Here is a 14173-nt window from a genome sequence, read left to right on the forward strand (position 1 = left end):
AACAGAACAGCCCTACTGAGTTGACTTTTTAAATTTGAGTAGACCCCAGGCTGATTTTTTTTTCCAGTGAGTCAGGGCTGAAAGAAAGAAAGAGAGAGAGAGAAAGGAGAGAAAAAGAAAGAAGAGAAAGAAAGAGAAAGAAAGAAAAAAAAAGAAAGAAAAAAGAAAGAAAATGAGAAGAGAGAAAGAAAAAGAGAAAGAGGAAAAGAAAGAAAACAGTTTCCCTGCCCTTGATGGAGAGAGCAGATGACACTGTTATCACAGCCCAGCTCCACAGGCTTCTCTGGGACCCGGGGACATTAGCAGGGAAGGCCCTCCGAATTACAGTAGCTGACCCTATAAACAAGCCGGGTTCATTAACCTCCCCACTGGCGTCTGCGTGCCTGCAGTTGGAGGCGAATGACCATTAGCTTCAAGTTGGGGTTTCCTGGCTTTGTGAAGTTTGACAACTCGAATGTTCTTCAATTGTGTTTGGGGTATGTGTATTTCCCAGTTTTTATAGTAGTCTGTTTAAAGAAATGAAGAAGGAGACATTAAATATTTATTTTAGTTGACAAGATAAATGAAGGCCACTCCTGGGAAGCTAGCTGGCAATTCTGAAGTCTCGGTTTGTTTGTCCATTTCCAAAACATGCCCATTGTGTGCCTTTGAATGCATGGTACAGTAATTAGATTTTAAAGATGTCATATTACGAGGCTGATTATAATAAACATTTACTTTGGACGTTTTAAAGATTCTAATCTTGAAAGAAAAGTTCATTTCTTCAGGGAGTGGTGCTATATCTTTTCCAGAAGAACCTTACTTTTGAGGGTCTCTAGAAAATTCTAGCCCTCCCCAAGAACAGAAGCAATTTATCTGGCAAATCGGCAAGCCTGTTGACGGCCAGGCTCCTGTCAGCAGGGCCCACTGGTACAGTTCCTATTCCCAGGCTTAAGCTCCAAGAGGCACCAGACCCGACCGGAAAGCTGCGTGGTTGTAGGGAAGGAAGGACCAGCACTGCTCTATCAGCTTCCTGTTCTCCCCCAGTCTCCATGTCGCTAAGGTGCTGTTGGGCAGCCCTGGATCGGGCTGCCAAGGAACAGGTCTGTTGCTGATGAGGTCAGAGACCCCTCTGCTCTGGGCCAAGTGAGGGGACACATCCTCCAGGTCTGAGAGCCACTGGCTGGTGCAAGCAAACTGCTGGAATCTCACTGGAGAAATCTCCACCGGGCTGAATCAGCTGAGGCCTAAGCCGCTCAGCCCCGTTGGGCTGCCCCTTGTTTGACAAGGGCTTTAACCCCTAAGTCCCACCAAGGCAGAGAGTTTTTCTCTTCACCAGACATGCCTTCCAGAATGAAGAAAGGATTGAATATCATGAGGGGTCCTGCTGAGAGCTGTGTGTGTGTGTGTGTGTGTGTGTGTGTACGCACACACCGACATCCATTGACAGAGTTAATCACATTCTAGGAGAAAAAGTAGAGCTTTATCACCCAGATCCCTTAGGAGTCCTGGGACAGACAGGGCTCTGGCTATACTGGGTCCTAAGAGAGAATCAGTCCACCGGCCAGCTACTCAAGTATGTACTGAGCACCCATTATAGGCAAGGCCAAAGAAGAAAGTGGTCCCTGAGCTCAGGGGTTGGCAGCCTAAGACGTCGGTAATTCTCTGACATGGGTTCACCTATTAGGGCTTCATGAAGAGACATCACTGGGAGCTGGGGGAATGAGAGAGGGCTCAATGGAGAGGGCCAGGCCATAAGCTGGCCTTGCCGTCATCAGGGCTTGGAGAAGAGAGGAGAAAAGAAGGTGGCGAGGTTCTGCAGCAAGAATGGGTGTGCTGGGTGTGGGGGGCTTGGAGCGGAGCAGTCTGCCAGGGCACAGGGTGTAACACATGCTGCAGGTTAGGTGAAACTCACATTGCATGGAAGTTGGAGACCAGACTCCAGAGGGTCCTGGAAGTTAGGTGGAGTATATTTACCTTTTTTTTTTTTTAAGATTTTATTTATTCATGAGAAACCCAGAGAGAGAGAGAGAGAGAGAAACAGAGACACAGGCAGAGGGAGAAGCAGGCTCCATGCAGGGAGCCCGACATGGGACTCGATCCCAGGTCTCCAGGATCAGGCCCTGGGCCGAAGGCGGCACTAAACCGCTGAGCCACTCGGGCTGCCGGTATATTTACCTTTGATCATGGTAATGATAGTGGTCGACAGGGGTTGGTGACAGGGAAAGCGGTAGATGCTTACCTGGGGCGCGCAAGATGGAAACAGGATCTCCATCCTATTTGGGGAGAGTCGGGATTTCCTAGCCCCCACCTCCAATATACACATACACATATTTTAATTCTGGGAGATACATGCAGAGGCACTTTGGAGACTAGGGACAGGAACCGAGGAGCCCCTGCTTCTCTGCTCTGTGCTCTCTGCTTTTACTCCCCCCTCTGTGATGTTAATTTCCAAGGGGATAAATGACAGGGCTGGATTCTGAAGCCCTGCATTCTGAAATAGAGCTTGTAATCATAAGAGTATAGCATCACTTCTGACTTGTGGCAGGCCAAGTAAACAAGACAATGAGCCCATTAGAAAAACTGCAGGAGACAGCGAAGCTTGCAAGAATTGATATGTAGGTGTGATGTGGGAAAGTGGCTAATCTGGTGGTTCTTGGGTGGGGCTTCTTCAATGATTCTGGAACAGAGCAAGGAGCCCTAAGAGTGTTAAGTGATCCTTCATGGTTCTCCACATTTGTCTGTTCTCTGCCCACTTCCCATGAGACCTAGACACCATACAGGGGGAAGAAAGGGACATTTAGGCCCCTCGAGCCCTGTCATTTCAGCCCTATCAAATTGTAATGAGGAGCTGCATTTCTACTACCTTGATTTCATATCTCTTTCTCTCAGCACTTCCTGCCCACCCTCCTTTCCTTGAAATGGGGAGGAGCAGGTGAAGTACCATGGAAGGCAAACCCAATGTCCAAGAAGTTCCTGTCGTCACCAGGCAGCACCTGAGGAAAGGCACTCAGAGGAGTGAAGATCATGCACAAGACAGGGTGGGCTCTCTGGCCCGGCTTCCTTTTAACTCGCTGCCTACCATGCAGACAAAGGCTGACTCCACACTCTTCCCCACCGAAGCCACACTATTTTCACTTTTCATTTATATCACCCAGAATTAGAATAAACTCGATCTGGTAATCAGAATGAGCTCAATCTGGTAATCATTCTTATTCTATCCTTGGACAGTTGTATGGACACCAAGCAGATTGTCTGCTCTCCCTGGATCTCCCTCATCAGCAAAAGCTGGGGGGTGAGGGGGCGGTGAGAGTCCCTTCCAGGGGTTGTTGGGAGACGAGGTGTATGTGTATATTGGAGGTGGGGGCTAGGAAATCCCCTGACTCTCCAAACATGACTTCAGGAGGAGTAGAGGTTGGGCGGAAGCACAATTGAAGGTTGACCACCATGTTTTTGTTTTTGTTTTTGTTTTTTAACTTGGATGAATGGGGTGACCAGGAAGCCTGGAGTGTTTTGATCTGAATGTGTGCATTTGATTTACTTTCTGGATTTAGCTCCTTGAGCCCCTGCCCACATTCAAATAGGCTCTCTCCCCATATATATGCTTTTCTTCATTTAGAATCACAGAACTGGTTGGTTACCACCCCGAGGAGCTGCTTGGCCGCTCAGCCTATGAGTTCTACCATGCTCTGGACTCAGAGAACATGACCAAAAGTCACCAGAACCGTAAGTTCCTGGAGCACCCCTGTGTGGCTCCCTCATATCTGTGGAATATGGCCTTGAGTGGGGTGTGACCTGTGAGACCAGGGAAGACCTGCTTCCCTCCTTCATAGAGCCGCCATCTTGTGTGACAGACAAGACCTGTGCCCTCAGAATGATTAGAGAACTGAGGCTGCCACCAGCCCAGGTGACAACTTCACACAAATCAGGAAAAGGGCCCCATCCCCCAGGGGGATACCCCCACACCACGGCACAAAGCTTAGAGTCAAAGGTGGGCTGAACCTCGGTCCCCACATTTCACCTCTACCCAGCACCCTTGTGCAGTCAGCAATTTGCACAGCCCTGTGAGACAGACAACCCTGTAGAGAACAACACAAGAGGACATGAAGTCAACTGGGTTGTATGCTGTAGAAGCAAGTATACCCGTTCAGAGAAGAGGTGGCCTGGGAGAGTTCAGGAAAGGAAAGGGTGGAGCCGTTGAGTTGGGCCTTGAAGAATGGGGGAGGATGGGGCTAAACAGGCAAAGGTAGTAGGGCAGCACTGTAACACGTGTTGAGGTAGGCCGTGGTTCTCCAAGAGCTCGCTTGCTGAATCAGAGAACTCAGTCTGAGGCTGTCCAGGCAAACTAGTGGTGGCATATGGACACTGTGCTTTGTAACTTGAAAGAAAGCCTGAGTTATGAAAGGATACTAGAACAGGACTGTCCAGTAGAGCTTTCTGCAATGGAGATGTTCTACATCTGTATAGCCCACATGAAGTGTCTAGTATACCCAAAGGTCTGAATTTTTAGAAATTTAATTTTGCTTAAATTTAAACACCCACACTTGGGTAGTGGCTACTAGATGGCACAGGGCAACTCTAGTGCCTTCACTTGGCCCGTATTCCCAAAGTAGCCTTCCCCTTTGCAGGTGATCCAAGACAGTCTCCTTGAATCCATGCAGCCCATCAACGTGCAAGGACTTTGGGCTTATAACCCTATACTTGGCCAGCTGGGGGACATAGAAATTTATAGGATTGCTCATCAATTGAAGGGATCTCATTTCGGAAGGAAGAGGAGGGTTGTGGGCTCTGTGGGAGCAAAGTGGCTCATATCTTTAGCCTCAGTGTCTAGCACTGTTTGATAAAATGCAGGCACTAAGTCAGCAATAAACCCAAGGGTAATACATGTATTTGGGAAAGAAGCTTCAGAATAAGTACTGACAGTAGTGCAGACAGAGGTGTCGAGAGGATCGTAGGAGGATTAAAAATGGGTAAGTCTTAACAGGATTCACAGTGGCCTGGTTGGTCTTGGGACCCCAAGATTCGCTGTGGTTTGGGGTGGTGGTAGAGAAAATGGAGATGCTGCTGTGTGTCTGTTGTTTCTAAATCCATTGTCTATCCTCAGGACAGCTGAGTTCAGAGCAGCTAACAGGTTAGCAACCCATAAACTGTGTGTGAGCACAGCTAATATCCTCTGATGGACTGAGATCTTCTCTTTCTAATTGGTCTCTCTGCTTTTTCCTTGTGGCTTTGGGGTTTGAGCTGATAAAACAACAAAGCCCCTTATGATATCTCAGAGAAGTTTCTCACTGTACTGTCTGGCAGGAAAAAAAAACCCAACCAGCCTAGATCCAGCCTCACTCAGGGACCCAGAGAATGGGGGATGGAGGTGAAGTTACCTTCATGTGCCTGTGGATGTGACCCAACCCTAGCCTGCCCCAACTTTGAAATTGTAGGATGTGGTTCCAGCCTGCATGCTGGGATTCCCCATGCTTTTCTGTTACATGGTGGTCCTTGCTCCCAAAGTCATCCTGACACTGCGACTGCAAGACCTGGGCCCTGACCCAGTTGACTCATGGATTCCCCAGGGCCTGGCTTCCTGGGCCTTTCCTCCTTACACGTAAAATTGGAGAAAGGTCCAGCTTTCTTCTTCAGCCAGGGGTGAAGTCAAAGCACGGGGCAATAATAAAAGTTTCTGGGAATTCCTGGAGGACAGTATTGTACTTTGTCTTCTGGGGTAAAAAGAGCCGAGGACACTGCTATCAAAAGGAAGAAAAATGATGACTTCTCAACTAGGCATGGTAAAGGATTTTCTCCTCCTTCTTAAAAATCTTTGATCCTTAAAACATTTTGAGCTGGGATAAAAATTTGTCTTACCAGTTTCCCGCTGACTCCAAGGGGAAATATGGTACTTTTTATTGAATCCGTATATTTAAGCATTAGGAACACTTAAAGGGAATTCACAACCCAAACAGAAATCATAGGCTCCCTTCTTCTCCTGATGGAGCCAAGTAAAGCTGCTCTGAGCTCAGCAGCCTTGTACCAGCAAACCCAAATCCAGTAGAGGGAAGTCTGCGTGGGTTGAAAATTGGGTTAATTCCAGCTAAAACAGAAGCATCTATTTCTGTCTCTCCATCTCTCTCTGTGTATGTGTGTGTGCCATTGGGTTTGTGCAAATAAAGTTGTACCACAGACTCACACTAATGCTGTGGAATAATTGAAGGTCCAACTTAGAGGCCAGTCCAGGTTTATACGCCAGCATCCCAAGTTTCCATGTGAATGTGTGTTTTAGCCTGTGAATGTTTACTGTCGAAATTACTGGGGAAGCTCTGTCCTCAAACCAGATTGAGATAATTGAAAGCCATCATTTCCAAATGGATTAGTAATTTATACATTGTTACTCTGGCGGGGCGGGGGGAGGGTGTCGGGGGGAGAGGGTAGGGGTTGGGGAGAGTTGGGGGGGCAGTTTCTCTTTGTTGTGTGAGGACATTATGTGCTCTTAGGAAAACAAGATTAAAGGCCATAAATGGCCTATCTACCAAGGAGCAGGCCCCTCACCAAGGCTGGCATTAATGAGCAGATGGTTAGAAAGCAGGCATAATTACATTCTACTGCCAGAGCAGGCCCTCGCCTGCAATCACGAGAAATGCAGTTAAGACCTTTGCTCACTGTGCTGCTTCATCAAAAAGAGTTAAGAGCCCTGAACTTTGTCTGCATTAAGATCCGTCTAAATAAGTTAACTCCAGGCACTTGAAATTGTGCAAGAATCGTTTCTCTGCCGCAGGACCAACTGCAAATGGAAGCTTCCCAGTGGATGGCGGCTCGGGGGACGCAGAGAGTGCTGGGCTGGCAGTGTGGTGGTCCAGCTCATACTGCGTCACTACTGGCCTGTTAAGCAGGCCACAGTCCCCCTGGCCTTAGTTCCTTTCATGTCAAAAGACGACAATCTCTCTCCTCTTGGGGGCCCAGGGTTGTGTTAAAAACAAACAACTAGACCAGGGTGATACAGGTCACTTTGGGAAAGAATGTGGCAGCTGCCTAAAAGAAAGCATGTACTTAGCCTGTGATCTGGCCGCCGTCCCCCCAGCTGCACCCACAGTCCATACAAAGATGTGTATACACAAATGTTTATAGCAGATTTATTCCTCATAAACAAACAAACAAAAAGACTGAAAACAACTTACACATCCATCTACAGGTGAATGGATAAACCCATTATGGTACCTCCATACAATGGAATACAGCTCATCAGTAAAAAGGAACAAACCATGAATCCCTGCAACACGAGGAATCTGGAAAACATGCTGGGTGAAAAGAAGCCAGACACAAAAGAGTACATACTCTTGTACGATGCCACTTATATGCAGATGGAGAGAAGAGCAGCACATAGTGACACAAGACAGATCAGGGGTGGCCTTGGGAGCCGGGGTGGCGATGGGGATGAGTGGCAGAGGCCTCAGGAGTTTGGTGGTGGTGGGCTGACGGTAAAGCTGTTTACCTCTGATGGTGGTGATAGTTGTTTGTCAAAACTCGTTGTCCTGTATGCTTCAGGTAGGTGCCTGTCTATCAAAGGTGAATTAAAACCTCCCTGAAGTTGATTTTAAAAATGAAAACCAAACCCCGAAAGCTTAGATTGGGAGTCTTTCATGTGGACTGTGATCCTGTCTACTGTTGCCACTAAGGGGCCCTTTCAGCAAACTACCCGGGAGTTCTCGGCCTCAGTTTCTTCAGATATAAAACAGGAATCACGAGAGACACCTCACGGGGTCATTGCATGTTATGTGAGCCGATGAGAGCACTGATCCTTACGGACGGCTTATGTGCCAGGCAGTTCTAGTTGCTTTGCAGCATTGAGCTCATCTTGAGACAGTTTTGAACACTGCAAAGCGTCGTACACACACGAGTTAGTACTTCTGCACCTTGGAGGTAGATGTGTGTTCGATTTTTGAAGAGGGCAAAATGTGCCCAGAGAAACATCAGTGTAAATTAGTAGGAACCAAGCTGTCCTCCTCAGCCTCACCAGGGTGGTGAATGGGGAGGTGGCCCCTAAGCCTACCAGGAGAACGGGGTGCAGTTCTCCTTGTTTAATGAGAATGTGGATATTCTCCTGTGGGGCCCCTCACCACGTTCTCTACAGACTCTGGGGAAGAGGTAGCTTTTCCTATACAGCATTTGCCCGGGACATTCAGTCAGCATTTCTGCACCTGATCAGCCAGGCAGGCAGGTTTGGGCCTCAGCATGTGGTATGGCGGGTAGCTAACAATGATCGTTACCATCCTTACTATTATTTTTATCAGCACTTCATTTTGCAGCAGAGGAAACTGAAACTAAGAGGGATTGCTCTTTTCCCAAAGTCCCCATGCTAGCGACATTTCCTAATGCTTCCACCATGCCTGTTCCAGTTCTGTGACTTGAGGAGGTCGGAGCTAGGATCCTGAAGAATGCAGTCCCAAGGAATGAAAGTAGATGCATGCACAGTTCAAAAAAACTACCAGAAATTCTAACATTAATCGACTTTAATTAAGAGACGTATTGATTCATTTTTTTTTAATGGGAGCAGATGAAGCGTTCTGGACTGGGGAGTGGGGGACACCTTCTCAGTGCTTGCATACAGTAAAAGAAGTGTTAACTGAGCATTTAGAATAATTGGAAGAGGAAAGAGGTCACAGGGAGGTCCCTGCTGTCCTGGTGCCCATCCCATTTCCCCCCAGACCACCGTCCCTGTGAGGTCTTGCTCCACAAACCTCCCTGACCTTGGGCTCCGTTTCTTCTCCCCTAGTGTGCACCAAAGGTCAGGTGGTGAGCGGCCAGTACCGGATGCTTGCAAAGCACGGGGGCTACGTGTGGCTGGAGACCCAGGGGACGGTTATCTACAACCCTCGCAACCTGCAGCCCCAATGCATCATGTGCGTGAACTACGTCCTGAGGTAAGCCTGTCGGGGCCAAGGGGCTGGGTGTGCAGGATGCCTGAGCTCCCCAGACGGAGGGCAGCAGGCCCCGGGGAAGGCAGACCTACTGGAAACCCTGGCACTACCTTTGCGAGCTCTGTGTAGTGCTTAGGACCCGGAGGATTTTCACAGGTGTCTCAGGAACTCTAGGATGTCTGGGGTTTCTCCTCCCCAATGGTTTCTCCCCACCCCCACCCTCACCCCTGCGTCTTCCCCCATCTGTCTTCTGTGTCATGGCTCTGACCCACACGGGGAGGCAGACAGCATAATTGTCATTTAATAAAATGAGGAATAAGGAAAGTGATAGTGCTCCAGCTTTCCAGGAGAGATGTAACAGCTTCACTCCATGGTGCCTGGGGAGAAAGTTGGAGCCGGTCACTGCTAGCGTTAAACAAAAACAGAAACCATCACACCCGTGTGTGCAGTGCAGCCCCCACACAGTAATAAGACAGCGTCCAAGACGCATCCATATCCAGAGGACGCTCCCCAGGTTGCTGCCTCCATGACCCCAAAGTTTGCCGTGTGGTTCCTTACAAATGCTAGCAGGCGTCTGGACCCATGTTTTTTGGCTGAAAGGGTTAGCCATCTGGTTGTCCATGTGTCGGGCGGGGGGGGAGGCATAAAAGGATTTTGCTAGAAAACGTGGATGGTCTGAAGCATCTCTCGTCCCACCAGTGAGATTGAGAAGAACGATGTGGTGTTCTCCATGGACCAGACGGAATCACTGTTCAAGCCCCACCTGATGGCCATGACCAGCCTCTTCGACAGCAGTGGCGAGGTGGCGGTGTCCGACAAGAGTGACTACTTGTTCACCAAGCTGAAGGAGGAGCCCGAGGAGCTGGCCCAGCTGGCCCCCACTGCAGGAGATGCCATCATTTCTCTGGATTTCGGTGGGTGCTTCTTAGCTGAACAGGGGCCTGCTGAACCCTCTCGTGGGGTGCGGGTGGGGGTGGGGAGGAAGTTCTTACTGGAACAGGCCTCCCTGGCTTCAGTTCTTCCTTAACCCCTCCCCCTTCCATGGTCTGGTGGCCAGACTGTGCTGAGCACAAGAGCGACACATGGTATGGAGTAAGATGGTCCTACTGCTGACTTTGCAAGGTCCTGAGCAGGGGGTGGGGTTGTGGGGAACTCTCTTCTTTATTTTTCTTTATTTTTTTTATTTTAAAGATTTTTATTTATCTATTCATGAGAGACACACACACATAGAGAGAGGCAGAGACACAGGCAGAGGGAGAAGCAGGCTCCATGCAGGGAGGCCGATGTGGGACTCCATCCAGGGACCCCAGGATCATGCCCTTGGCTGAAGGTGGCGCTAAACCGCTGAGCCACCAGGGCTGCCCGGGGGCCTCTCTTCTGAGGAGTCACTGGTTCTCCAACACGAGCAGTGAGGGCCTGAGATGAGGGAGGCCACTGGCCTGTTTTCACAGTGAGGGCCGATCCCCATCCCCTGGGCTTTGAAGGACAGATTGCTCGTTTAGGGAGAGGGGCAGGCTGAAATAATAGAAATAGTTCCAGAAATATGGCTGGAGGAAAGATTCTGGCCCAGGACAACGCCCTCATATGCACTATTTCTTTAAAATGCTGGCTTGTCTATAGGGCCCTTGGGTGGCTCAGTGGGTAAAGTATCTGACACTCGATTTCAGCTCAGGTCATGATCTCAGGGTTGTGAGACTGAACCCTGTGTCAGGCTCCCCAGTAAGCGTGGAATCTGCTGGAAGATTCTCTCTCCCCTCTCCCTCTGCCCTTCCCCCCAAACCTGTGCATGCACTGAAAAAAAGAAAAGAAAGAAAGAAAGAAAGAAAGAAAGAAAGAAAGAAAGAAAGAAAGAAAGAAAGAAAGAAAAAGAAAAAGAAAGAAAGAAATGTTGTTCTGTCTAGTGGAGACGTGTGTCCTGTGGCCCCAGGCAGAGTTTCAGCCCCTGTTCCCTGCCCATGCTGGAAACACCTTCCATGTGTCCCTGGGAAGCCCCCTGCTCCCAGGTTGTGAGCCCCCTCACCCTCGTCAGCCTGGCCTAGGGCCAGCAGCACCTCCCAGTGCTCATCCCAGAGTGGCTTGTGCCCTCTGGAAGTGCTCTGCAGAGGCCAGCTGGGGATTGCAACTTCAGAAACTATAAAGGGCAGTGGCCCCAGGACAAGAAGTTTTGTGGCTTCCCAGTTTTGTGGCAGTACTGAGGCAAATTGCCCTGTTTTCCTCTTACAACCCCCTCCTCGTGGACATTCCTGACTACCTGTCAAGGAAGTAGGTCCCAGTACCTGTAGTCCCTGACAATGAAATCCTCCAGGAGGGTGCTCCCTTCAAAGGGAGATAGTTCATTGCCTCACAGTCCCTGGTAGGGGCTCGTTGCTGCCGCCCAACCTCGGAGGCTGAGGACCTAGCCCCAGGCCTGCTTTCAGACCCTCCTAGGGCCTTCTGAGCACCCTCTGGGCTCTCTGCCAAGGGGTAAGCCCAGTGGCCAGTCCAGTGGCCGTGGGTGTTAACCAGCAAGGCCCTTGTCTCTGCAGGGAGCCAGAGCTTCGAAGAGTCCTCATCCTACAACAGCGCCCTCCTGCCCCCAAGCCAGCCGTGGCCCAGAGAGCTGAGGAGCCACAGCACCCAGAGCGAGGACGGGAGCCTGCCCGCCTTCACTGTGCCCCAAGCGGCGGCCTCCGGGAGCGCCACCCCAAGTGCCACCAGCAGCAGCAGCAGCTGCTCCACGGTGAGCACCCTGCCTTGGGGTGAGGACATGGAAAGGGTGGGCTGTTCCTTTTAACTGCTGCAGGATGGCCGAGTAGACAGCCCAAACAGGAATATGCCCGCATGCCCCTCCAGTGAGCCCAGAACCCCGTAGAGTGGTGGGGACGGATGCTTACCTGCCCGCTGCCCCAGCCTTTGCCGTTACTGTCTGCACCCCCATCTACGCCCTAAGTTCCTTGGAGATGGGGGCCGAGTTGCACACAGCTTTGAGCCCATAGCTCGGTCCCAGTGCGGGACAGTCACCGTCCTGCTCCAGGCAGATAGCTGTATGGTCTCCAGAGCCCCGCCGGCCAAGGCCCTCTTGTCAGCAGGGGTCCCTCTACACATACTTGTTCCATGGAATGGAGCTGAGTCTGTGAGTCTAGAAACATACTTCTTTCACCTGGGACTTCTGGGGAGACCAGCACCCTACTCTTGACTTGGTGTCTCTCCTTCCTGGCCCCCAGCCCAGCAGCCCCGGAGACTACTACACATCTCTAAATGATGATCTGAAGATTGAGGTGATCGAGAAGCTCTTCACCATGGACACAGAGGCAAAGGACCAGGGCAGCACTCAGGTAGATGGGCTACACCTGCCCGTTGGTGGGAGGGGAGGCGAAGGCTCACAGCCATTCTGGCAGCCCCATCCCTTTGTCCTCAGTCACAGAGACCAGTGGGGGCGTGTGGCCAAGGCCCTGGTCGTAACAGGGAAGTGGGGCCTGCAGTAGTCCCCTTCTCCTACCTTTGCCTTCTGCTTTGCTCACCAAATCCACCTTGGGAGCTCTTTATCAAGGCTGAGTTTTTGCGCACCGAGAAAGCCACCGAACCTTTCTTAAAGAAGCCCTGTGTTTAAAGAGCATGTCCAGATTTGTGAGGTGTTTATAAACAATAAGGAACAGTAACTCTCCTCACACACACCTTCACCTTAGGATTCTGAAATAACCTTTAATGCATTTTAAAATGGCATCTGGCAGAGATTTTCATTTACACACAACTTTTCAGGAATTGCACAGAGGTGGGGGTTCTTAAAAATGTTAAGAACAGGGATGAGATGGGTGCGTGTTTCACAGTGCCCCAAGGACAAGTGTTCAGCCCCCTTCGTCTCAGGCCCAGTTGTTCTAACAAGTCCCCCTGCTGCGCAGCTGGTCTCTTTGGCCTGCCTGGCGCAAGCTCTCGCAATTCGGCAAAACTTCCGTGCTTGAGCCCTTCCTGCTCTGTCCTCTGAACTCCCGAGGGGTTGCTCAGTACTTGATGCCATCTGCTTCCACTCCTGCACTATGCCATACAGGGAGTCATCATCACTAAGCTGCATACCCCACCCCCCAACAGCGAGGGTATCATTTTCTCCATGGGCTTTTGGGTACGTCCTGTTGTGCACATCAGGGTCCTATAGGACCCATCAGTACTGTGCCCAGTACTTAAGCATGTTACCTAAGTACTTGCCGAGTGAAAGTTTCTCTGCCAGCAGGGCAGCTGTTACTCTACAAGCAGGCCATGGACGGACCCTGGGCTCTCGTCCTGTGCTCAGGCCTGTGGCAGGATAGATGAAGGAGATGAGGACAGAGCTGTCCCTGGCTCCTGGTGTGTGCACCATGGGCCGCAGGGTAGAAGGAGGGGTCTGGACAGGCAGACGGGAGACAGGAGGGCGTTTCAGGTTGGGTGAGGTGGTGCCACCAGTGTGGAACGTGCAGGGACAGCTGCATGGAGCATGGAGGTTCAGGGCACAGACTGAAGAGGGCATGAACCCATGGAAAGGCTAACATCACATGCCAGGAGCCCTGCACACTGGGTAGACGAGTCTGAGTTTTCTTTTGGTGGACCATGGGGAGCCAAGGGCAGTGCCTGAGCAAGGAAGGGACGCTGCTGAGGGGGTGCGAGAGGGAGGACACACAGGCAAGGATGGACAGGGGCTGGGCTAGCATTCTTGAGGTCATGCCATCCTCACCACCCCTTCGCCTCCACTCTGTCCTCAGACGGACTTCAGTGAGCTGGACTTGGAGACCTTGGCACCCTACATCCCCATGGACGGTGAAGACTTCCAGCTCAGTCCCATCTGCCCAGAGGAGAGGCTCCTGCCGGAGAAGCCACAGTCCACCCCCCAGCACTGCTTCAGTACCATGACGAACATCTTCCAGCCGCTGGCGCCGATGGCCTCCCACAGCCCCTTCCTCCTGGATAAGTATCAGCAGCAGCTGGGAAGCAAGAAGATAGAGCCTGAGCACCAGCCCATGTCCTCCATCTTCTTTGATGGCGGGAATAAGGTGTCCCTGCCACCGTGCTGTGGCCAAGCCAGCACCCCTCTCTCCTCCATGGGAGGCAGATCCAGTACACAGTGGCCCCCTGACCCGCCATTACATTTCGGGCCCACGAAGTGGCCTGTTGCAGATCAGCACACGGAGTCCTTGGGGCCATCGCCCTTGGGGCCCCCCATCACCTCACCCCATCTCTCCATGTTCAAGAAAAGGTGAGTGGCAGAGACCCTTGGCTGCATCAGCAGAGGCTCCTACAGTGGGCGGGAGGGCGGTCTCTGGGGCCCCAGAAAGGTTCCCTGCCTC

At 51.0% G+C, this 14173-nt stretch overlaps 1 protein-coding gene across 2 annotated transcripts in view; it reads left to right on the plus strand.

The window, feature by feature from the left end:
• EPAS1 (endothelial PAS domain protein 1) overlaps positions 1 to 14173 on the plus strand; it is an 85868-nt gene that overhangs the window by 67079 nt on the left and 4616 nt on the right. For both annotated transcript variants that reach the window (XM_041756322.1, XM_041756323.1), the window contains 6 exons: positions 3599 to 3705; positions 8738 to 8885; positions 9582 to 9796; positions 11408 to 11601; positions 12086 to 12196; positions 13592 to 14082. In XM_041756322.1, the coding sequence (XP_041612256.1) occupies positions 3599 to 3705; positions 8738 to 8885; positions 9582 to 9796; positions 11408 to 11601; positions 12086 to 12196; positions 13592 to 14082 (1266 nt within the window). The remainder of the gene's footprint in view (positions 1 to 3598; positions 3706 to 8737; positions 8886 to 9581; positions 9797 to 11407; positions 11602 to 12085; positions 12197 to 13591; positions 14083 to 14173) is intronic.

Source organism: Vulpes lagopus, chromosome 5 (assembly GCF_018345385.1).
Source record: "Vulpes lagopus strain Blue_001 chromosome 5, ASM1834538v1, whole genome shotgun sequence".
Taxonomy (NCBI): Eukaryota; Metazoa; Chordata; class Mammalia; order Carnivora; family Canidae; genus Vulpes; species Vulpes lagopus.